General features: G+C 38.4%; 1 protein-coding gene across 4 annotated transcripts in view; it reads left to right on the top strand.

Annotated features, from left to right (window-relative positions):
• Positions 1 to 642: 642 nt before the first annotated feature.
• Positions 643 to 25,401, top strand: part of tpm4a (tropomyosin 4a) — a 37,041-nt gene continuing 12,282 nt past the window's right edge. The window contains exons 1-2 of one of the 4 annotated variants that reach the window (XM_023273475.2): positions 643 to 929; positions 3,778 to 3,903. In XM_023273475.2, coding sequence (XP_023129243.1) covers positions 816 to 929; positions 3,778 to 3,903 — 240 coding nt within the window. In that variant the 5' untranslated portion in view covers positions 643 to 815. Of the gene's footprint in view, positions 930 to 3,777; positions 3,904 to 10,629; positions 11,188 to 25,401 lie in introns of those variants that run through there. The other 3 variants (XM_023273476.3, XM_023273477.3, XM_023273478.3) reach the window with 3 other exon arrangements.

The following is a 25,401-nucleotide window of genomic DNA, read 5'->3' as shown; positions in this document are numbered from 1 at the left end:
TGTAAAAAAAGCAATATTGCAAAATTGTAAATAATGTCCACATCGAAAATCTGTATGTTTACAAATAGTTATTCATTCTTTTGTGTGACTATTTGCTAGTATAATTAAATCAGCTAAAAATATAATTATCTTGCAGATTTTTACAGTTTTTGAAAGTCTTTGGCACTCCTCCTGTCACATTTTCACTGGTATTTTTTTTTACATATTTCTTTTACAGTGTATTTTAAGTGTTCTTGCTCCAGCCTTAATGTCTACATATTGCAGCAGAGTGTTCAATACATGGAAACTCTTTCTTTCTCTGCCCTTTGTTATCGCTCCCTCCCACTACTTTGCACCTCTATCTCTGCTGCTGTCGCCTCTCCTGAAGGCCTCCAGTGTGAGATGCTGTTTGCCAGCGGGACTCTGACAGGAGGTTAAATGTGGAAATGAGACCTGAGCGTCTGATCTCTGCGACCCAAATAAGGAGATGAAGCTGGGCTGAAGAGCTCGGCTGGCTGGTTTGTTTGGGTGGAGGATGGAGTGGATGGAGAGAGGGAGAGAGGGGGAGATGGAGGCAGTGAGGGAGGGTGAGAACATGGGAGGAGGTGATCAGAGGCTGGAGGCAGGTTCTGCTGCTGTTTAAATAACTACCCATATAGGGCTCAGCTCTCCATCTCCGTCCACAGCTCTTTCTGCCTCCTTCTTTCTGTCCCTCTCCTTCTTTTCTTTCCTCTTTCCCTGCAGCTTTACTGGACTCCAGCTGAACCTCCTGCAGCTCAACACAGCAGGCTTTTAAACAACATCTCAGAGCAGGGAAATCCAACTGAACAGGCGCCATGGAGGCCATCAAAAAGAAGATGCAGATGCTGAAACTGGACAAAGAGAACGCTATCGACCGGGCGGAGCAGGCAGAGACGGACAAGAAGGCGGCCGAGGACAAATGCAAGCAGGTGGGGAGGAAAGCGCGAGAAAAGGGGCTCTTAAGTGGCTTGAAAACCCCAAGTTTGACAACTTAAAAACTGTAGATTAAAAGGACAGGCAAACAAACCTTCCACTAGAGAGATTAACTCATAAGATAAACACATAAAATGAAGAAGTTGGGTACTATTTATGAACTATATGAAACTTCTGGATATGACACAGAACCAAGCAGAAAAAGAAGACTTTGCTTGGTATTTTATTTTGAAATGACTTCCAAATTACACATTACAATTGAATATTCTGTCCTGTTCTTTCTCTTCTTTATTTATCTGTGTACGAAGTTAAATCTAATTTAAAATAAGTGAGTTGCTCATGTTAAAAAAAAGAGAAAAGACCGGTGTAAGAGGAGCCCATGTGCTTTTCTTTAAAGGCTTTTCTCTTTATCCACTTCTTAAGCTAATCACAACACTGATACCATACCAGACATACCTTCCAGGAAACAGTCAGTAAATACTTTTCACATTTATTTACACCACATTCCTCACAGCTAATTTACTGGCATCACAACGAGGAAATATCTGAATGTTTGTGGGGGTTTTTCTTGCTTTGAGTAGATTTAGTAAATGTTGATGACTATAACAAACACAAAGTTCAAATAGTGCTTCTTCAGTCTGTTTTCTGGTAAATAGCCATGAAATTACTTCAAGTTTCCACCATCCAAGCTTCTGGTCATGATTTTTGTTGATCGGACAAAACATTTTGAGAAAAACTCAACTTACAGCGCACATAATCCTGAAAGAGATCAGCAGGAGTCAGATTTGGAAACAGTAGGTTTGTTTTACAGCTGTTTACGTTGAGGGTTCATCACCCTTGGATGGAAGTAGAGGCCAGCTCAGGTGATGAGACCACCCAGCATTAGGGTTTGGTCTTTGGGGAGGAAAACGTCCCTCCTCCTCCTCCACACCTGGACCAGTCTGAATAAAGTTAATGGAGTTTGAGTCTGACTGGATGTCCGTCATGAAGCCTGTCTGACGGCTGAATCCAACATTGACGGGAGATTAAACATTATAGATCCAGACGTCTGTGTGTTCTCACTGATAACTGCCGTATTTTTAGACGTCAGAGTGGAATCCAGCAGGATTATCAGACGTCCTTTATGGGCTCTAAAGGGAACACTGATTAGCAGGAACACTTCAGTCTGTCAGTGTGAGAGGATTATCTTCTACATACCAGAGTTCCTGTCAGAAGAGAGACTGATAGTAAACCATTAAAAACCAGTCAAATGTTCTCAGACATCATAAACAGAATTAGAATCCCAAATCAGCCGCCGCTGCTTTTATCAGCAGGTGGAAGTTTAAGCAGCTCATTACTGTCACACTGGAGCATTATTTAGGTACAATACAGACACACTGAAATACAAAATGCTGAAGACTGTGCAGTTTTTTAGAAGAAAGTTTTTATGGGTAAAATGAATCCTTGTTTCTGTGGATTAATTTTAGCTTTATTAGAGTGAAGGTAATTTATTTGAAAGAAATTTTCAATGAACAGGACTGTCTCAGTGTTCCAACAAATGCCAAGAAAATAAGTCAACATGATCAAACAATAGAATAGAATAGAAACAGACCCAATCAAATTGAATCGAACCAGACCAAATTGAACTAGAAAAGCAATCGGAGAGCACAGTACTCCACCAAGGCTGCTCATTCCCTCATATGGCATTGTTAGATTTTTTTATTTTTAGAAATGCAGCATTTGTTTATTAGTTATTGATGATCACAAAACATGGAAAGATAGAATTTGGCTGTTTAATATAAATGTACCCGCAAACAAAACGACCTGCTCTGAGTACAGGCGTGTGTTCTGCATGTGTACGTTATGTACGGATACCAAATCACGTGACCTAAATATGTAGCAGGCGGCAGGAATTGATGGGACTCAGAAACACCCCCACAATTTAATCAGTTGTTCCTTGGATCATTTCTGATGGATAAGTCCTGATAAGTCCTCAGTGGTGGATTTGTAGTAGGATCACAATCATGTGATCATCAGCAGGCAGCTGACGTAGTGTTCACTTGTTGTCATGGTTACAGTGATGCTGTGCCGCTATCTGGCAATGATACAGAAATCTTTAACAAACCTGTGGATCCAGACCATAAGCCGCATCACTGCCAGAATCTAATCACTTGGTCCTTGAGTCATTTCTGACCTTCTCTGAAAATTTCATCCAAATCCGTTTATGAATGATGTTGCACACAGACAGACAGACAGACAGACAGACAGACAGACAGACAGACAGACGTACGCCGTTCGTCACATAACTCTGTTGCGTTCCTTGGTGGAGTAATAAGACCAAATAGAATAGAAGAGAACAAATGGAATGGAAAGAGAACACAGTGGAAAACCATCGACTACAACGAAAACAAATAGAAAGGAAACAAATAGAACGAAACAAACCTAAGCAAACCAAATGAAAGTGAACCAAGCCAAAATGAACCAGATTAAACTGAATAGAATAGAATAGAATAGAATAGAATAGAATAGAATAGAATAGAATAGAATAGAATAGAATAGAATAGAATAGAATAGAATAGAATAGAATAGAATAGAATAGAATAGAAGCAAATTGAGTTGAATCAAATTGAGTAAATTCGAACAAACAGGTTCAAACTAAATGGAACAGAGCAGAGAGAACAGAATGTAACACAGTAGAATTGAATAAAATAGAGTAAACATCTACTCAGTGTGGTCAGCAGTGGCTTCAGCGGTTAGAATGGCAGCAGTTCACACTGACTTTTAAGCCAAACTGGAGTAAATTGGTGAAAAGAGTTTGGTGAAAAAGTAGAACCAGACAGAACTAACAGTCTGTTCTGTTTCCAGCTGGAGGAGGAGCTGCTGGACCTGCAGAAGAAGATGAAGCAGACGGAGGACGAACTGGACAAATTCTCAGAAGGCCTGAAAGACGCTCAGGAGAAACTGGAACTATCTGAGAAGAAAGCTGCAGACGTGAGTGAAGAACCAAACACTGAACAGACACACTCAGTTTCACTTCACTAGCTTTAAAATGTGAAATAAAACTGTCAAATCATAAAGATGCAGCGCTGAATCCTATAAGAAAGAGACTGAATGTCAACAGGAGTCACTGCCGTTCATCACCTGGTCCTTCTGACATGACACCAGGGAAATCTCAGGCCCATTCCTCCACAGCTGGACTGCTGTTAAGCTGACACCAGCTGTGGCTTTGCTTTGATCCACTGTGAATGTTTCGGAGCACTTCAGAGACTGTTGCATTCCTGTGCAGCCACTCCTGAAAGATGAACACATGGTTAAACTGTAATCCTCTCACTCTGGTCCTGCAAACCTGCAAACTGGAGCACAAAGCAGCATCAGTGCACACAGTGGCTTCCATCTAAAGCTTCTGATGCACATTTATGCCCCTTCTAAAGGATTTTTGTGTCAAAAATAGTTTGTATTCTTGCAGATTTTACTACAATAACAACAATCTGATCAAAATGCAGGAATGTCATTGTGCTTTTCACTGTTTTCAGTCACATAGACATTCAAATATTGTACTTTATTAGTACATTTTAAAGATGCCTTATTTGGATATTTCTATTTCATGCTCCTTCATACTTTTTAATCCAGTAACAGCTATTTAATGTGACAATTAGAGTTATAGTTGGGTCAGTCTGTGCTCAGACAGAATGTAGGAAATATGTTGATTCACCGTCTCAGATTTTGTGCAATCTTCATAAATGCATGAGACAAAAAAGCTAAGTTCTATAATAATAGTTTGGCAGCATTTTTGAATTCCATCTTCTTTCACACCAAGAAACTTCTCTATCTTGGACGTTTGAATAAAATGTCTTAGCTGGGTAGTCGTATTTATCATTCAATATCTCTGGAAATATAACTTTCATAGTCATGATATTTGGTAAGAACGCAGACAAAATAGCTTCCAGTTGATCCAAATGATCAAGTGGCTCCAGCGGAGACCAAATTTTGAACTATTGGCTCTTTAAAATTTAAAAAAAGTGCAAAAAAAGGTGGTGTTTGGACACTAGAACGTTCCTATAAGGGTATATACATGGATGTATTGATATTTCCTACTAAAAATCCTGCACCAATATCACGAGTAGTAAAGCTGCTGTGCTACACTTAAATTAATTCATATTTATGGTAGGAAAAGATCTATTTATGGTTAAATATCTCTGGAAATATAACTCTCGCAGTCATGACATTTGGTGAGGACGTGGACAGAATAGTTTCCAGCTGATCCAAATAATCAAATGGCTCCAGCAGAAGCCAGTTCTTTGAATTATTGACCCTTGAAAATGGTTAAAAAAAAAAAAAAGTTAAATATTCAAACAAAGGTACTCTTGGGACCCCAGAAAGTTCCTGAAAATGTAAATATATGGATGTGTCCAGATTTTCTACTAAAATACAGTCTTCAGTTGACATTTCATGAACTTTTGAGGCCTCTAACATCAGCAGAATTTGATGTGTGGCGCATATTGTAAGCTAGTTTTACAGTTTTTTGCTATTCTGATGTGTTAAAATGGTGATGCGGCGTCATCGATAGGACCATAAGTGGCCTACATTACCCACAATGCAACCAAAGCACAGTCCAGACAGATATTTTCGGGTTTTAGTTCAATAGTGGGGGGGCTAATGTAGCTTTGGGACACCAACCTCAAGCAGTATTGAGGACAGATTAAAGAGGTTTGTTCAGTCTGACTCCATAAAACACCAATAGAATTTCTTATTTTTCAACACTTCACATACAACTGAGACTGATTTTTTTGAGTAAAGATCTGAACCCTTCTTCCACCACCGAGGAAACCAGTGCTCTTGGGACCCCAGAAAGTACCTCTAAGTGTAAATATGCTATTCTGACAAGTTAAAATGGTGATGTGGACTTATTGGTGTGACCATAACCGGTCTAAATTACATATCTTTGTGTTTAATGCTAATAATTGCTAATGTAGCTTTGGGGCACAAACCTCAGACAGAACTGAGAACAGGTTAAAGAAGGTTTAGCAGAATTTCTTATTTTTAAACTCTTCACAACCAATTGATTCTGATTTTCTGAAGTAAAGACCTGAACACATTTTCCACCACCGCGCAAGGAAACCTGAACGAATCTCAAGCTTGAGAGAAGATTTTTGTTTTGATAAATAGTTATTTCAGTAAATGCAGCAGAACATTAGAACAGACAGCCCTCCTGTGGCTAATCAGCTGCAATCTGGGGAAAAAAGGGTCATATTTTAGATTGCTGGCAATGCCGCAAACCACACGGCTGTATTTCTGTCAGTGGTGGTTCCTCTTAAGACCATGTGTGTGCACAGATGTGTGTTTGATTGCTGCTGTGTTTCTGTGTGTGTGTGACAGATAGAAGAAGAAAAAAAACAAACGTCAGAGCAAACCGAAGCCTCAGGGAATCAATTATGCCCGAGATAAAGATAAAATACTCTTTGTACCAGTTTATCAAGTATTTTAACAAGTAAGAATCTGGTAGTAATTCCAGCGAGATTACGAAGCAACGTCATGCAAGAAAAAAAAGCAGCTCTCCCACCTTCCACCAAGATGTGGTATTGTTTGAGTCTCATGGAGGATATCCCAGGGAAGTGCTGTGTTGTACTACACACAAAGAGAAGGAAGTGGCTGCCGTACAGACACTGAGCTGGAGGCTGAGACATGCTGGATTATCCTCACGCCGTGATTAAATAAACTCTGAGAACTCTTCTGAACAGCTTCACATGTAAAGTGGGTCAAGTGGGCCCCTGGAAAACATACTTGCTGGAGCTGTGGTTTGAGGCCTGACCAGGCGTAGCTTCCACTCCTGGGTGTCCTGCAGCGAGTGGAAAAAGAGAGTGCGAGTTTGGTTAAAAATAAACGTTTTCAGTGTAACATTTATTTGCATTTACAGCCAAATCCTGCAGCGAAAATCACAAGTAGTAAAGCTGCTGTGCTCCACTTCAGTGAATCCATATTTATAGATGGAAAAGTCATATTTATGGTCCAAAATCTCCAGAAATGTAACTCTTCTCGTCATGAAATTTGGTAAAGACATGGACAACTTTGTTTTCATCAGATCAAAATAACTGAATGACTCCAGCAGAGACCACATTTTAAATACTGGCTGTTAAAAATGGAAAAAAGGGCAATTTTTTTAAAAAGAAAGGGCCCCAGAAAGTTCCTGTAAGTTTATATACATGGATGTATACAGCCATATATGGTTGGAAAAGTCATATTTATAGTCCAGTGTGTCCAGAAATATAAATCTGGTGGTCATAAAATTTACATAATAAAGCCGCCTCCAGCAGATACCAGGTGATCAAATGACTCCAGGAGAAGCCTATTTTTAATTACTGACTCCTAAAAATGAACACAATAGTGCAAACATTTCAAGAAAAGGAGATCTTGGGGTCTAGAGAGTTCCTGTAAGTGTATATGCATGGATGTATTTATACTTCCTATAAAAAAATCCTGCACCAAAATCCGAGTGGTAAAGCTGCTGTGCTCCACTTCAATGAATGCATATTTATTGTTGGCAAAGTCATACTTATGGTCCAAAATCTCCAGAAATATAACTCTCATAGTTGTGAAGTTTGGTGAGGACATGGACAATATAGGTTTCGGTGGATCAAAATGATTGAATGAGTCCAGCAGACACCTGATTTTCCATTATTGGCTCTTAAAAATAGGGGGAAAAGTGCAAAATTTACAAAAAATGGCCTCAGAAAGTTCCTGTAGGTTTTTTTTTTTAATGTTTTTGCTTTGTAGCTATATTTAGTGTTCACTATCTCCAAAAATAGCCATGAAATCTGGTGAGGACACAGAAAAAGTTGTTTCCAGCAGATACCAAATGATCGAATGGCTCCAGTAGAAGCCAAATTTTCAATCATTGGCTCCTAAAAATGGGGGAAAAGTACAAAATTTACAACAAAGGGCCCCAGAGAGTTACTGTTTGTGTATATACATCGATATATTTATATTTCCTACCAAAAATCTTGCACCAAAATCACGAGTAGTAAAGCTGCTGTGTTCCACTTAAAGGAATTCCCTTCCACATGTCGCTTATTAGAGGCAGCAGTCAAGTCATTACACATGTGAATTCACACAGATCTGGCTGGAAACCCATAGAAGGAAGAAAGTTTGGGCTGAGGAGCTGCTTATATTTAGGTCGTCGTCGTTAATTACGAGCTTAAGGGTCCTAATGTTGGCTCATAATGCAGAAAGCTAAAGGTGACACCAAGCAGGTATTGCTAACGGCGTTGGCTGCGGCTGCAGTTACAGTTTTGGGGGAAAAGCTGGACTGTGGTGGTTGTCGGCCGGGTGGAGAAAGCAGCGAGCAGGCAGGCGGTGGGGTGGGGTGGGGGGGCGCTGGTATGTGAGGAATGCAGCTAAGGCAAACAGAAAGCCCTACACTCCTGTGTCTAATGAAATCAATGCTTCGAGCCTTTCCGGTGCAAGGGGGCAAAATCAGAGAGAAGGGGCTCAATCAACACATGTGACTGATTGTGAGAGATTTCCCTCCAGGAGGACCCAGTCTGAGCTGAACCGAGCTGGAATCCTGTCGGCCTACAAGTCCGTCCATGTTTGCTCTCATCATGTGGACAATGAGGGTAAACACAGGCAGAAACAGGAAAAGAAGGAGCGTAAATGTGATTTACAGCCACACAGTGAGCATCATCTGCAAACAGGCAGTTCCTCAAAAATAGGAACATTTATGATCCCATTTAATGCTAAACAGAGTTAAAGGTTGAGCTGTTTAGTGGATTTACTGTCTTCCACCTAAAAACACAACTGATCAATTACATAATCTAGACAGAATTTCATAAACTGCAGGTAATAAAATTACAAAATAAACAATATAAATGTATTAATTTACTGTCAAAACATTTAAAAAACTGTAAATAATGTCCACATTAAAAATCATATTTTTATAGTCATTCATTCTTTCACAGTATGAAACCATAAAATTAAACCATTTTACTGTATTTATATTCACGTTTTTAAAAACGATCTGTGAACGTTACACCATTCCACCATTTTTTATTGTATTTTTTCTAGAACTTGTGCAGACTGATTTTCTAAATTTTTGATGATATCTATTTTTATTTTTAATATTATTATTTTTTTCTTACAGTTTTTGAATGTTACAGCATTCCATCTTTTTTTTTTTTTACTGAATTGTTTCTCGGGATTCTGTGTTACATTCTCTCCATCCTTAATGAGACTTATTTTTTATTTCATTGTTTATTATATTACTTTTTTTAAAAAATAAATTAAGATTCCTTAATCTTTTTGAAAGTATTGCCTCTTGGGCTCCTGTGTCAGATTTTTACAAATTTTAATGAGACTTAGTTATTTTGTTTTTTATTATTATCGTTTATTCAATTTATTTATCTTTACAGTTTTTGAATGCTACAGCATTCCATTTTTTTTTATTGAATTGGGTTCCTGTGTCAGATTTTGACTATTTTTAATAAGATTTATTTATTTTATTTTTAATAGATTTTTTGCACTCTTTGTTGCAGCATTTCATAATTGTTGATTCTTTTTTAAAATTTTTTAAAAATTTTATTTTACTGTATCATTTTTTGGGCTCCCTCATCAGATTTTCACTATTTTTAATTAAATTTATTTATTTCATTTTACTACTATTACTATAATGTTTGTATGTAGTTTTTGAATGTCACAACATTCAATATTTTTTAAATTTACCGTATTGTTTGTTGGGCTCCTGTGTTAGAATTTCTCTATCTTTAATGAGATTTATTTATTTATTTATTTTATTACTATAACTTTGTTAACTTATTTATTTATTTATTCATTTACAGTTTTTGAACGTTACAGAATTCTAATTATTTTTTGCCAAACTTTTTCTGGGGCTCCTGTGTTAGAGTTTCACAATTTTGTAAAAAGAATTATCTACATAATATTTTAATTGTTGTTATATTACTTTTTGAAGTTACTTTTAAATTAACATTCCTTTTTTTTTTTTAACATATTGCTTCTTGGGCTCCTGTGTCAGATTTTCACAAATGTTAATGAGATGTATTTATTTTATTATTACTATTATCATTATCATTTAATTTATTTATATTTAAAATTTTCGAATTTTTGCAATATTCCATTATTTTTTACTGAATTGTTTCTTGGATTCCTGTGTCAGATTTTGACTACTTTTAATAAGATTTATTTATTGTATATTTAATAGATTTTTTTGCACTTTTTGTTGCAGCATTCCATGATTACTGCTTCTTTTATTTTTATTCTTTTTATTTTATTTTACTGTATTCTTTTTTGGGCTTCTGTGTCAGATTTTCACTATATTTAATTATACTTTTATGTTGTTTTTTTTTTTTTACAGTGTAGTTTCACACTTTCACTTCTTAACCAACCAAAGTCCAGTTTATTTACAGTTTTATAGGGCAGCAGTTGCACTTCCATCTCTCAGCTGATTGAGCCTGAAATGATTGACAGAGTTTCTCGTAGATGGAGCTGTCAGCTGCAGCTTGAAGAAGCTGCAGTTTGCTTCTTCATCCCAGCTGCGCTTTTCTCTTCTGGAAGTCTTGCAGGCAGTGATCACATCAGTCACAGTGATCAGCTTTGACGCGCACGCGCACACGCTCCCCATCCACGTGCACGCGCAGAGCCATGCCCCGCCCCCTGTGACCTCATCGGCCCAGTCATGTCTCTCCTCCTCCGGCTCAGTCTGGCGCTTCTCAGCCTCCTCACCGCGCAGCTTTTCTAATCCTCCCCAAACTCCAAAAGTGTCCGGGAGCAGAATCATAGCTGCGTACATTCCACAGGACGCCTTTCCGAGCCGCTCAGGAGCCTTTTTCATTCCCACAGAGCGAGAGGGAGCGCTTGGAGATCACCTGGACACTCCTGCTTACATAACTTTTCTTCTTTTTGGCTGCACTTGAGCGACTCCTTTTACATTCCAAAGACTTTTGGCCCAGGACGCGTTTATTATTCCCCTTTTTAGAACAACTTCCAAACTCCCTTTTCCTCATAATAACCATCCGAACTGACCAAATAAGCAGGAAGCAGCAGCTGATCGTTGTTTTTTGTTGTTACTTTTGCACAGAAATAGTCCCCTTTTTCCTCCTCGTAGTCTTAAATTAAGTTAGAAAAAAGCGAACAATGGCAGGGATGAACTCTCTGGATGCTGTGAAGAGGAAGATTCAGTGTTTGCAGCAGCAGGCCGACGACGCGGAGGACCGAGCTCAGGTCCTACAGAGAGAACTGGACAGTGAACGGGAGCTGCGAGAGAAAGTGAGACAATTTATTCTTTCTTAGACATTTTTTCTCTCTCCTCTCCAACTCCTTTGTTGCGCTTTTACGCACCAAAAGCTTCAGATTCACCTCCGAGCCTCTGAAAAGTCTAATTAGTTCGTGGCCATTGATTCATTCGCGGGCGTGATTGTGCCACAATGCAAGGCGTTGGTCTGTAATGAAAAAAAAAAAAAAAAGTTTGGATTCCTGCAGGTCTGTGCGCATGCGCAGTGGAGTCCGCTGTAAAAAAAAAACCCTAGTGAATAAAGTGGACCACGTAGACACACTGTGTACACTTTAATTAGGCTTTATAAGTTACTAATCCTGCTGATGCTAATTATATCATAATTGCAGCTACTGATTAATCACATTTGATCAGCTTTGAGAGATTTCTGAGGCAGCGTTTAACTCTAAAGTCATTCATTCATTCAATTTTTCAGCCTTTCTTGAAAGTTAAAGTGCATTATTCCACATTTATACAGTTTCAAGGCACAGAAATGGTGAATTTCCTCTAATAATATTTATCTTTTCAAATAGGAAACTTTTAAAGCAAGAAATAATTAGTTTAATAAAATCATTTATTGGAGAATTTGAGGTCTAAAATCAAGCAAATCACATTAAAAAAAGAGCAACTGGAGCTAAAATGCGATGAAATTAACAACCTGAGGTGTCCTAAAGGATGACACTGACTTTGCTCTGCAGGTTTTTTTGCTCAGTGGCACTTCAGCAGCAACCTGAAGATTAAAACCGTCAGACGATAGGAAAATACAGGGCACACACAGATAAAAGTGAGCCTCGTCTGTTATTAGAGATTCAAAGGGAGCGGTCTGAAAAATTAGCCGCACAGTCAGAAGCAACAATTTGGATCTTCGCTTCATCTTTAATTATGCTGATAAATGTCAGTACTTGCTGGTTCTTCTCAGTGTTCTGTGAGAGTTGGCTGCATATTTGCGGTTTTGGATGTTAGAATACATCATTCTGATGTTGTCATGGGCGTTTTTGGGCAATCTGGAGACCGAACTGTGAGCTTTGAGTCACTGATTGGTTGGTTTGAGTGACTTTTAAAGAAAAAAGATGAAAATTCTCAGATTCCAGCCTCTTAAATTAGGATATTAGCTGGTTTCCGTCCTCTTCTATGACAGCAAACCCAGCATCTTTGTGTTGTGGAAGAAACAAGACATTTGAGGATGTTATTTTGGACTTTGGGAACATTTTTCACCATTTTCTTCCACTTTACAGACTAAAAAACTAATCGATTAATTGAGGAAATAATCACCTTAATGGTAATAAGAGTTTTGGATGTTTGAATTAGTCACTTTGGACACATCATTTTGACATTGTAATGGGGATTTTTAGTTTTTAAGTCACTGATTTATCATTGATTATTGGATTTTTTAAAAGAAAAAAAGTGAAAAATATATAATTCCAGCTTTTAAATTCTAATATTTAGTGGTTTCTTTACTTCTCTATGATAATATGCTAAATATCTTCATTTCGGGACGTCATCTTGGACTTTGGGAAAAGTTTTCACCCTTTTCTGATGTTTTATAGACTGAACAATGAATCTATTAATCAAGAAAATAATCAATAGATTAATCGACAGTGGTTTCGGATTAATGGACAAATGAATTTGTCATTTTGGTCACATCAGTTTGACATTGTAAAGGGCATTTTCTACAATCTGCTGACTGGACTGTACGCTTCTAAGCCGCTGATTAACCGGTTTGACTGATTTTTAAAGAAAACAGGAGTGAACATTCTTGAATTTAAGCTTCTTATATTTGAATATTTGCAGTTATTTTAACTCCTCCATGACAGTAAACTGAAAATCTCTGAGAAGCAAGACGATAGAGGATGTCCTTTTGGGATTGGAAATAGCTTTCACCATCTTCTGACACTTTATAGACCAAATAACAAATCAATAAATCGAGAAAATAATCGATAGACTCATTGACAGTGGTAGTAAACGTTAGTTGCAGCCTGAATTCTGAGCTAAAACCTACTTTTCCAGTGTTTTACCAAATGATAGTGGTTCCGAACTGCTTTTCTCAGGGTTATTTTTCCTTCAAAATAAATGAAAGGATTTGCTTCCTCCAAGCCTATTTTCAACATGTGTGTTTACAGTTCGACACACTATCAGCAGCTGTTGCACAACTTGGGCTGAAATTAGCTCAAGTCATTGCTGAAGTTCCACAAATGTTGGGTTTCTCAAACTAGATGTGACAAAAGTGACTCGTCGGTTTCTGTCACCTGCCTGTCTCTTGACTCTGGCCACATTTGAGGTTTTTATTATTTTTCTGAAAAGAGTAAAAAGTGCTTAGCAGCAGCAGCAGCAGCGTTAGGTAACAGTCGTGACTTGTTTCACGTGCTGCTTTATGGTACCATATCCGCTGCATCGGCTACGTTTAATGACAGGACGGGGTGAGGGGTTGAAGGAGTGGGAGGAGAAGGTGTGGCTGTAAAGATACGGCAGCTGGGTTGATGAAAGGAGCTGCAGGACTCACCTCTTTGTTACAAGCTGCTTATTAGGTAACAGGGCACCTTTTTAATTTGACAATTGGGCGTTTGCTCAGCTTGTGGGTAATCGGGCTGATATGGACTCACACAGTGACATCAGTGGGACCGAGTTTGTGAGAATGACAGCATGTTTGTGTTGTTTACGGGTTGCTAAGTGAGTGTGCCGTCCACATTACGTAGTGGGATGTTGTGATTTCCTTCTCTTCTTCACTTCATGTTCGTTTTGTACAGTTAAATCTGTACGTCCAGCCTGCACTATGCTTTAAATCAAAAGCACTGAAGTGAGAAAATGGAACAGTAATGTATAAGATTTCAAATAATGCACATATTTTTTCCTCTTTTCATAAAACATACCTACTTTTACTTTTTTAAAAAGTGAAATAAGCATAAATTAGGCTACTCTGTGTCCCAAATAGAATAGAATTCCTTTTGTCATTGTAAATTTTGCACCAAAAATGAATAATCTCTGTGCATTAAAAATAATCAATAAATACACTGAATAAATCAGATTTAGTCCACTAAATCACATCGACTCACGTCTAAGTTTGTACACAAGGTTTATGTTAGTAAATAAAAAGAGACACATATTGGAAAATGGTAGTTTGTAACAGTTTCTAAGGGTACCAGACGTCCTTCATGATAAAATCTGTACAATGGAGACCATTTATATATATATACATACACATATTAATTAGACTGAATAGAATTCTTTTTATTGTCATTGCAAATTTTGTGACAAAATTAATTAACAATTTAAGAAAATAATCCATCAATAAATACATTTAATAAATAAAATAAAGTCCAATAAATCATATCTACGGGGACACTAACACCTTGAGTTTGTAGACAAAAAAATACTTTAATAAATAAAGAAGGCGTAATTGTAGTTTCACCAGTTTCTACATCTTCAGAATTTTGGCTTTCAAATTAAAATTTTTATCTTGGAGATCATTTATTTATATGTGTATGTATATATACATGCAAATGGATTAGGTTGAATAGAATTCCTTTTATTGTCTTTACAAATTTAAAATTAAGAAATAATCTCTCTGTGCATTAAAAATAATTAATAAATAAAATAAAATCCATTAAATCATATCTACAGGGACTTTAACAACTTAAATTTGGAGACAAAAAATTGTAATAAATTTAAAAAAGCTGCATATTGCAAAACAGTAGTTTTAACAGTTTCTACATTCTTGGAATTTCAAATTAAAATTTGTATTTTGGATATCGTTTATATTATAAATCATTTCTCAGTGCATTAAAAATATATAATCCATCAATAAATACATTTGACAAATACAATTAAATCCAATAAATCATATCTACAGGGACATTAATAGCTTAAGTTTGCAGACAAAAATTATTTTAATAAATGAAAAACTGAGTTTTATTCTTAGTTTATACCCACTATTCTAAAATAAATAAATAAGTATTGCAAAATAGCAGCTTTAACAGTTTCTACATCCTCAGAATTTGGCCTTCAGGTTAAAATCTGTATATTAGAGATAATTTATTCTTGTGTACATGTATATGTATTCATATAAATTAATTTGAGTGTGTTATAATTTAGCTACCAGCCAATATATGGTCATATTTTGTAGTTTTATCAATCTGCTACTGTCATATTTTTTATAATTACAGCTGCTCTGTATTATATTGTTATTGTTTTTTTTTTTTAAAATCAGTTTTAAAGCCAGGATCCAGGTCTTGATGCTCACAGTTAGTTGAAGTTGTTGACAGATTCATCAATAAAGAAACTATCTGAGCTTCCAGTTCCAGTATAGTGTGTTTATCCTCATAAATGCTCAGTAGGAGGCGGCTGGTGGTGAAATCATTTTACATTTTAGAACAAGTTCTTCCACTTCGTCGGGCTTCTCGTGCACGAGCAGTTTCAGATGTCACACTTCCATGAGCATTCAGAGTCAGGCCCAGCGTTTGTGTGGCGACGTTGGTGCGCTCCCATCTGTGAATAATTAGGACAACCTGCAGTTATTTCTCTGGCACAGAACCTCTTTCATCAGAGCTCGGGGAGATCAAAACAGGAACCTCGCTGAGCGTAATGAACCATTGTTTGAAAATGTGGAGGCGACTGAAAATGCTGGCCCCATCGCTCCACAGAGGAAACACACAGGGGATTTGCTTTGTGTGGTTTCTTCTGCGGTTTTTTGACACTACTGGAGATGTTACTCAACCACTCAGTAATGCTTTAAGGTCCCTCAGACATGGTGTCAACACGCTCATTAGATGTGTTTTATTTACGGCCGTTATTCTCAATGAGCTGTTCAGTTTTCACAGTAGCAGTTTTCAAAGTAAGAGTCGATCATTTGTAGTTTATTGATGAAGCAGATGAACTCTCAAAGGCCTCTTTTGCTTATGAGAGAAAAACTTCTACTAAAACAATGACGCGAGTCATTTAAAACAGCAATAAAAGACATAAAAAGAGCAGAATTCAAATGTTCTGTTTGCTTTTTTTCCAAATGTTTCTGTGTTGTTGTGGAATCTTAGTGTAATTACTGAATTTAAAAAAATAAAAACACTTTGCTGGGTTGTTGGTATATTGATTATTCTAAAAAGTATGAAGGATAACAGAGTTTTCTTGAATGAAAAACACAAATAAAACTGCTTTTCTGTAGAATAGACAGGCGGTATACACTGCCTTTCAATAGTTTGGGGTCATTCAGACAATTTCATGTTTTCCATGAAAACTCCCACTTTTATCCATGTGCTAACATAACTGCACAAGGGTTTTCTAATCATCAATGAGCCTTTCAACACCATTAGCTAACACAATGTAGCATTAGAACACAGGAGTGATGGTTGCTGGAAATGTTCCTCTGTACCCCTATGGAGATATTCCATTAAAAATCAGCTGTTTCCAGCTACAATAGTCATTTACCACATTAACTATGTCTAGACTGGATTTATCATTCATTTATATCATCTTCATTGAAAAACTGCTTTTCTTTCAAAAATAACGATATTTCTAAGCGACTCCAAACTTCTGAACGGTAGTGTATGTGGATTTGTAAGCTTAATCTTCACCGAATCATATCACTGTTTGTTATTTATGACTGTTTCTTTGTTTTTTATACTTTAAGGAATGTTTTCTAATATATTTCTTGTTGTTTTGCTGAGCCTTGTGTAACAGTCACATCGTATTTCACTGCTAGTACTATCTGCACATGTGACAACTACAAAATCTTGAATCTTGATCAGTTTTCCCTGCCATATAATAATAATAATAATAAAAAAATAGCTGAGTCCGACTTTCCAAAAACAAAAATCCTTCCAGGGATGGAAACTCATCTCCTTAGGTGAACTTCAAATCTTTTCTTGGAACCTGAAAGCAAACATGCTCAGCTGCACTAATGTGGAAGCAAAAATGCACAAACGCAGAGTGGAGAAATTGACGATTTAACGTATGAATAAGTCATCCAGTCGCCATAGTGACAGCTGCTGTTTTAACAACACTGAAACGCAGTTTGTGGCCTACAGAGGAATCTCTAGAAGCCCCTAAAAAGGGGAAGCTGGACTCGGAGCTCACTGAGCCCCCCCTCTGCCCTCCCAGGATGTTGCTAGGCGACTCTGGTCCAGCGCTTCCTGTGCTTCTACTCCCAACACTTCCTGTCCCTGAGCTCCAGCTCTGATCAACAGGAAGATTAGTGTGTGTGGTGGACTGCTCACATAGTTTGTCTTTTGACTTCAACTAAAAGTATGTAGAGCTTCATCCAGCACTGGAAGTACTGCTTCGTCATAATAACGCGCCTTAAACTTCAACCGTCGCAGTCTGAAGAGCGAAATGAACTGTCATGTGGGCTCAGCGGTTCAAGCTTGTTTATACTCCCGCCAGACTTCTTGATGCAACTGTGCAAAGGATTGTGGGTCAGGCTTCCTTACTGGTAACACTAGTATGTTTGGCTCTAGTGCAGCTCAATTTATCGAGAGGAAAGCCCCACTTTCCTAAAAAGATAAATGCAAAACTCATAGAAATACAGAAAACACTACAAACGCACCAATACCCCCACTGACGTCCCTCAATCTCAGGAAGAAAAAGACCCAGATAATACAAGAATTACATCAGCATTGAAAGAAGTTTGATTATTTGAACTAAAACTGTAAGTCATATGCACATTAGATGCATGAAGACGCTGCTGTTGGTTGAGATGATAAAGTTGACCTGATACACTGTGTACTGGGACATACTTATATAGTGTACTATACTATATAGTGTAGTAGTACGGCTCAGTCAGTGGCGTAAAACTTCATCCATTGTCCACATCTAATCCTGCCAGGTGATTCATAGTTAATTTTCTCATAGCAAAGCTGCTCAGCTAGTGATTTCAAACTGTCTGTCTTCATATCTAGAGTTTATATCTGCTCCATAATATTGAATCTGGTCGACACACTGATGTTGTTTTCTACATATATGACAGCTGTGAAAGAGTTCATGATTCATCTTTTCAGCACCAACATCACAAATTAACTACAACACATCAGGATGCAGCTTTTTTTGCTGCTTGATACAAATAGACAAAGTGCACAGTTCCCATTTTCCATGACTATTCTGCAGTAGAAATCTGATCAAACGTAATTTATCCATCTTTTTTTAAACTTTATTCACAGAACACTGTGCTCGTTGACATGCAGGCTTCACATGTGTGCAGCTAAATAAGTGAGAAACACTAAAAAGGGAGATTTTGGTTCCAAAAAGTTGCTGCCAGTTGGTTTGATTTAATTTCAGCCACAGAAAAGATGATGGTGACCAAAAACAGCTGCTCTGTCTGGAAATTGTCACCATTAATATGAGGAAGTATGACTAATTTCTTTGACCATTTAAATCAGCAAGAGAAAGAAATAGAACAGAAACAATTGGCCAGCTATTACATCATTAATCACCAACTATTTTGATGATCGATCGAAGATAAACATCTGAATTCTCTGATTCCAGTTTCTTCAAACAGAATATTTCCTGTTTTCTTTCCTCCTCTTGTAACAGTAAACTGAATACCTTTGAGTTGTGGCCAAAACGAGACATTTGAGGATGTTAACTTGGGCTTTGAGCCACATTTTCACCATTTTTTAACAAATTATAGACCAAACAACTCATTTATTAATCGAGGAAATAATTACCAGATTACTCGACAGTGGAAATAATCATCAGTTGCATCCCTTAATTTAAAGCAAAGCCTGCTTTGGGTGCTTTTTCTTGTGTTACACCAAATGAGAAAGGCTCCAGACGGCCTTTTTCATCTATTTTAAAAATTATTTCTCACATTCTATGCAGATACACTTATCTACACATTCATCCCAATGGTTCCAGGATGGTTCATTCTTGTTAAAATGAGTTACTTAGGTCATTTGGTGAAAATTCCTGTATTTTTCATATTTCAGTACATATCTCATCTATGGAACTATTGCAGTGTCTTCTACTATCCAACCCGTTTCCATTTTCCACCACTTACATCTCACATTTAGAGTTAATTTCAGGAAGTAATTTAGAAATAACCCTCATCGTTCAGTCGACTTCCATCATCTCGTCCGTTTGTCAGGATCAGCTGAGGGTGTTTTTTCTGTCTTTTGTGGTCGGCAGGAGGTTTTCTGGCGGGACTCTAACGGTCTGTGGAAAGAGTTATTTCCAGGTTTCACTGTGTTCTTTGGACGCTCTCCCTGGGAATAACTCAACTTTCCAAATATAACTGCCACATGTTGATGCTTTCTGGCCGTCGCCGGCATTCGGGGGAACACTCCCATGTTAGTGGCTTGTGGCTGAGCTGATTGTGCAGCTCAAGGCTGCGGGTTCCCATTCAGACGATGAGGAGAATATATTTGTCCACTCAGGAAAAATAAAGAAGAGAATTGGAACCGAAACTGATCCCTATAGAGTGATGCCATAGAAGAGCAATTTTTAGTTCAACGTAGAACCTTTTAGCAGTGAACCTTTTCTGCAAACAGTTTGATGAAGATCCTCCAAAGAACCAACAAAAAGAGTTCCTGTTTCAGAGGAATTGAGCAAAAACAGGTTTTTGAAAGAACCAGTGACAAGATGGTTCTTTATGGACACACTTGGTTCAGTAAAGAACCTCTTACTTAATGTTTCTTAAGTATTTTACAAAATAAATGTAGTTCTTTCAGCAAATTAAGTCAAATTCCAATGTGCAGGTTGAGAATCATTGTTTTTGGCCGTTTATTATAGTTCCTTTTTACTTAAACCAATGCAAAGATATTTAAGGTATTAAAAATGTGAACTTTGGAGAAGCACAAACACAAAATCAGTCACTGAGGAAGAACTAGACCCCTAAAACCTCAAATTAGCTTGAGGATCCAAACTAAAAATCAAGAAAGACCGAATGTATGGGACAGCTAGAGACATGTTGAGTTCAAGAACGTTTATACCCCTCCATTCAAAAGTTTGGGGTCACCCAGGAAATTTCAGGTTTTCCATGAAAACTCCCACTTTTATCCATGTGCTAACATAACTGCACAAGGGTTTTCTAATCATCAATGAGCCTTTCAACACCATTAGCTAACACAATGTAGCATTAGAACACAGGAGTGATGGTTGCTGGAAATGTTCCTCTGTACCCCTATGGAGATATTCCATTAAAAATCAGCTGTTTCCAGCTAGAATAGTCATTTACCACATTAACAATGTCTAGACTGTAGTTCTGGTTAATTTAATGTTACCTTTATTGAAAAAATAAATGCTTTTCTTTCAAAATAAGGACATTTCTAAGTGACCCCAAACTTTTGAACGTTGGTGTATATGAAGTGTCAGTGTAAGAATTTGCAGCTCTTTGGGGTCTTATAAAATAGTACATTTAATATTTTGGGCTTTTGGCCAGACAGAACAACATGGAGCAAGATGCCAACCTGGGATTTTGGAACCTGTGATGGGAATTTCTCTGTTTTCTTCTGTTTTCTTTGACCAAATGATCAATTGATCCTGCAGATTTAACACAATCATTAGTCGCAGCTGCAATTGCAGGACACCAAATAAGTCCCACACCAAAAGTAAATACCTTTAGCACATAAAAGAACCACATAATCTAAGTGATGACACTTTGAAGAACTCCTTCCATTGCTTTTCTGAGAGTGCAGTTAGAGGCAGCAAAGCTAAATTTGCTCTAATGTCATTAAAGGGCATGTAGTGAATGGGAATAATCTTATTTTATGTTCTATAGCATGCAGTCATGTTTAAACTATTTTAATTCAGTACACCGGGACTTTTCCGTCATCGATGCACTCATGCATGTCGGTGGAACTGCTGCTCATTTAGCCTGAAAGCCCAGTGCAAACAGTTTTATTTTAATTCTGTGACTTCTGTGGAAAAGTTTGGTTCCTTTTTTGTGGATGTCTGAAAGGGCTGCAATCAGCCTCTGGTGAGGATTAGACTCGCTGAGCTTAAACCAGATCAGGATCATTCCCTTTTCTTCTTTTTTTTTAAAATCCGTAAAGTACGTACTGTTAAATGGTGACAAATTACATTTAGTACAGCTGGAGCTCAGAGATGGCTGTCTGAATGCTAAATGGCGTCCTTTATGGGGCTGCATGACGGAGCGGCTCATACTTTCTGTCTTTGCATGCCACATCTTTATGGGAGAAGATTACACACTTTGTTTCTCACGCTCACACATTCACAGCGATGTCAGGAATAACTTCCCCTGAACCCCAACAGCACTGTGCAGCTCATTAGCCCACTGCCCTGGAATCAGCCAGTAATTAGATTCCTCTTTCACTCGTCCTTGAGCTAATACATGTAACACACTCAGGTACTTCTGCAGTTGCTTCCCTGCAGGACTGTACTGCATCTTCAAGAGAAACGGTGGACTGTTTACCTTGTGGACGTATGTTTGGTCAGAAACCAGTCACAGAAATGTAAAGGAGTCCTGCAGTTTGAAAAATAATGCTTCCAGAGTCACCAAAAAGAAGCTAATGCAAGAGTTTGCTTCTGTCTTTTTGAGTTACAACAGCTTCTAATGAAATTATGTTCAACCAACAAACTAAATTGAGTTACGCAAATTCATTTTTTCCTCCACAATCCAATTTATTTTCTAATTATCACTTATTTAATGATGGATAGTAGTACATTTTTCTTCATTCTACAAGATTTTTTTTTATCCTCAACTGCGTTTAAGTATTTAAAAACGTAATATTTAAATCTTAAAAACACCAAGCAAGAAATTTAAGTTTAAATTACTCAAAATATTGAGGCGACACAATGACCAATATTAATACAGTTGCTCCAATTAGATTTTCTTCAGTAGTGTTTTCTTTTTTTTGTTTGTGGCTTTTAAGAAATTGCTTCATTCAACAACAGTTGTTTTTATTCTGAACTGCATTTGAGTATTTGAACTATTAAAATCTTGAAAACAACAGAATTGATTTGAAATTACTGATATTAAGTTGCTTCAATTAGATTTTCTGAAGTAGTAATAGTTTATTTTCTTGGTTTAGTTTATGTTGTTGTGTTTTTGACAATTGCTTCATTCAACAATATTTTTTTTACTCTGAACTGCTGTTGTGTATTTGAAAACACAATATTCAAATCTTAAAAACACCAAATTTGAGTTTAACCTACTCACAATATTGAATTGCTACAACTAGATTTGCTTCAGTAGTTTGAAAAAAAAAAGTTTTTCTGTCATGTTATGGCTTTTAGGAAAATGCTTCATTCAACACTATATTTTATTCTGAGCTGCAGTTGAGTATTTGAACTGTTTAAACCTCTGAAGACAACAGAATTGAGTTCAAACTACTCATCATATTTAGTTGGTACAATTACTTGTTTGTATTAAGTTGCTCCAATTAAATTTCCTTCATGTTTTCCTTCATGTAGTGTCTTTTTTTAAATTGAAATTGCAGTTGTGTGTTCCAAAATGTGACATATTACTCTTGAAAACAACTAATTTAAGTTTACTCACAGTATTAAGTTGAAGCAACATTATTTCGTCACCCAACCTCTCAAAATATAGTTTGAAGCTTAAAATGTTTAACATAAATCAATAAATTAGATCCTTTTTTATCTTGCAATTATACATTTAATGAAATGGTGGGATGTTGTTGGTTGTGTTTTGCAGTTGTGAACTTGAAGTGAAAGTTTGACATTTTCTCACTGAGCTTTAGATCTGAAGATTAACTCCACTGTCATGTTTGCACAGTAAATATAAAAGCCTCTGTTTGTGGAGTTCAGTGGCTCGTTATTATAACTTTGTAAACTTTGTTCAGATTAAACCAACAGGATACTCTGTTAAATGGTGAGCTTCAGAATCGCCGGTAAGCAAATTTTCTCACCTTTGTACAGAGCAGGGCCACTTTATTCCCCCGTTTCCTGTACCACCTGAACTGTACTGTACAGATATGAGTGTTCAGACAAGTGATGTTTTAAGAGTCTTGTCACCATGAAGGCAGTCTCTGGAAGCAGCTCCTAGAAGGCTGGTGTTGCATATTAAGCCCAGATGATAACAGAGCAGCTTCTCGTCCTGCAGGACTTTTTAAAAACTGCATGTGTGTGTGTTCGCCACCACAATCTTCCTGATACTCCACCACAAACATTCTCCATAGTTTGTTTTACCATATAAGGCAGCGAGCGTCCTGGCAGCCGGAGAATGCAAAGTGGGTGCTGAAGGAAGAGGCTTGGCCAAGAGAGAGCGACAGAGAGACGGAGAATACCAGAAAGAACAGAACAATCGAAGGGCGGAAACGAAAGGATGTCGGGCAGCTGACTTCCTGTCACCTTTTTCTAGATCCTCATTTGTGAAGCGACATTTGAATCTATTCTGGTTGCTCAGTGTTAACGTCACTTTTAAAGCATTGAGACCGATAGAATAGAGTATTTGTCATTGTACATGTACAACTAAATTGCATGCAAACTTACTCAAGTTCAAACAGTTATAGTTCAACACGCAGATGTATATAAATGAACTAAAGATGTTTTATTCTATTGTTGTTTATTAGAGATAGACACATACTTTATGGATCCTCATGAGAAAATTCAAGGTGTCTAGTAGCTTACACATGTTGCATTTAAGGAAAATAAGGTGCAAATCGAACCAAGTTTAAGTGCAAGAAAAAGCAGATGGTGCCTGGTATGATAAAAAAGAATTTAAGTACAGTAGTAGTTGTCACATGTTCATACAGTATATGCAGATAGAAGCAAAATGACTGATCTCAAGGCTGCGAAATAAACAATAATCTTAAAAAACAATAGAAATTAGAACAAGAAAAGCTCTCCAAGGCTGCTCAGTCGTGTGATTTCCGACGGATGAAATCTTTAAAAAACTCATGTTTGTAGCAGTCGATTTGTAGTAGGATCGCAAGTGTTTGCTTGTTGTCATGGTTACAGTGTAGCTGTGCCGCTATTGCGCACTGATACAGAAATCTTTAACCAATCCGTGGATCCAGACTATAAGCTGCATCACTGCCAGACTCTAATCAAGTGGTCCTTGTGTCAATTCTGACCTTCCCTGGAAATTTCATCCAAATCCATTAATCCGTTTTTAGTAATGTTGCAGACAGACACGCAGACAGACAGGCAGGCAGGCAGACACGCAGACAGGCAGACAGACACGCAGACAGACAGGCAGACACGCAGACAAACACGCAGGCAGGCAGACACGCAGACAGGCAGGCAGACAGACAGACAGGCAGGCAGGCAGACACGCAGACAGACACGCAGGCAGGCAGACAGGCAGACAGACAGGCAGGCAGACACGCAGGCAGGCAGGCAGGCAGACAGGCAGGCAGGTAGGCAGGCAGGCAGACAGACAGGCAGGCAGGCAGACAGACAGACAGACAGACGCAGGCAGGCAGGCAGACAGGCAGGCAGACACGCAGACAGACAGGCAGGCAGACACGCAGACAGACAGGCAGGCAGACACGCAGGCAGACAGACAGGCAGGCAGACAGACACGCAGACAGGCAGGCAGGCAGACACGCAGACAGGCAGGCAGGCAGACAGGCAGGCAGGCAGGCAGGCAGACACGCAGACAGACAGACAGGCAGGCAGACAGACACGCAGACAGACAGGCAGGCAGGCAGACAGGCAGGCAGGCAGACACGCAGGCAGACAGACAGGCAGGCAGACAGACACGCAGACAGACAGGCAGGCAGGCAGACACGCAGACAGGCAGGCAGGCAGACAGGCAGGCAGGCAGGCAGGCAGACACGCAGACAGACAGGCAAGTAGGCAGGCAGACACGCAGACAGACAGGCAAGTAGGCAGGCAGACACGCAGACAGACACGCAGACAGACAGGCAAGTAGGCAGGCAGACACGCAGACAGACATGCAGACAGACAGACAGGCAGGCAGGCAGACACGCAGGCAGACAGAAAGACAGACAGGCAGGCAGACACACAGGCAGACAGACAGGCAGACACGCAGACAGGCAGACAGACAGGCAGGCAGGCAGACAGACAGGCAGGCAGGCAGACACGCAGACAGACAGACAGACAGACATGCAGACAGACACACAGACAGACAGACAGGCAGGCAGACAGACAGACAGACAGGCAGACAGATAGACAGACAGGCAGACACGCAGACAGACAGACAGATAGATAGACAGGCAGACACGTAGACAGACAGGCAGACAGACAGATAGATAGACAGGCAGACACGTAGACAGACAGGCAGACAGACAGATAGATAGACAGGCAGACACGCAGGCAGACAGACAGATAGATAGACAGGC

Source organism: Amphiprion ocellaris, chromosome 2, assembly GCF_022539595.1.
Source record: "Amphiprion ocellaris isolate individual 3 ecotype Okinawa chromosome 2, ASM2253959v1, whole genome shotgun sequence".
Classification (NCBI taxonomy): Eukaryota; Metazoa; Chordata; class Actinopteri; family Pomacentridae; genus Amphiprion; species Amphiprion ocellaris.
This window is presented reverse-complemented; position numbering and strand designations above follow the sequence as displayed.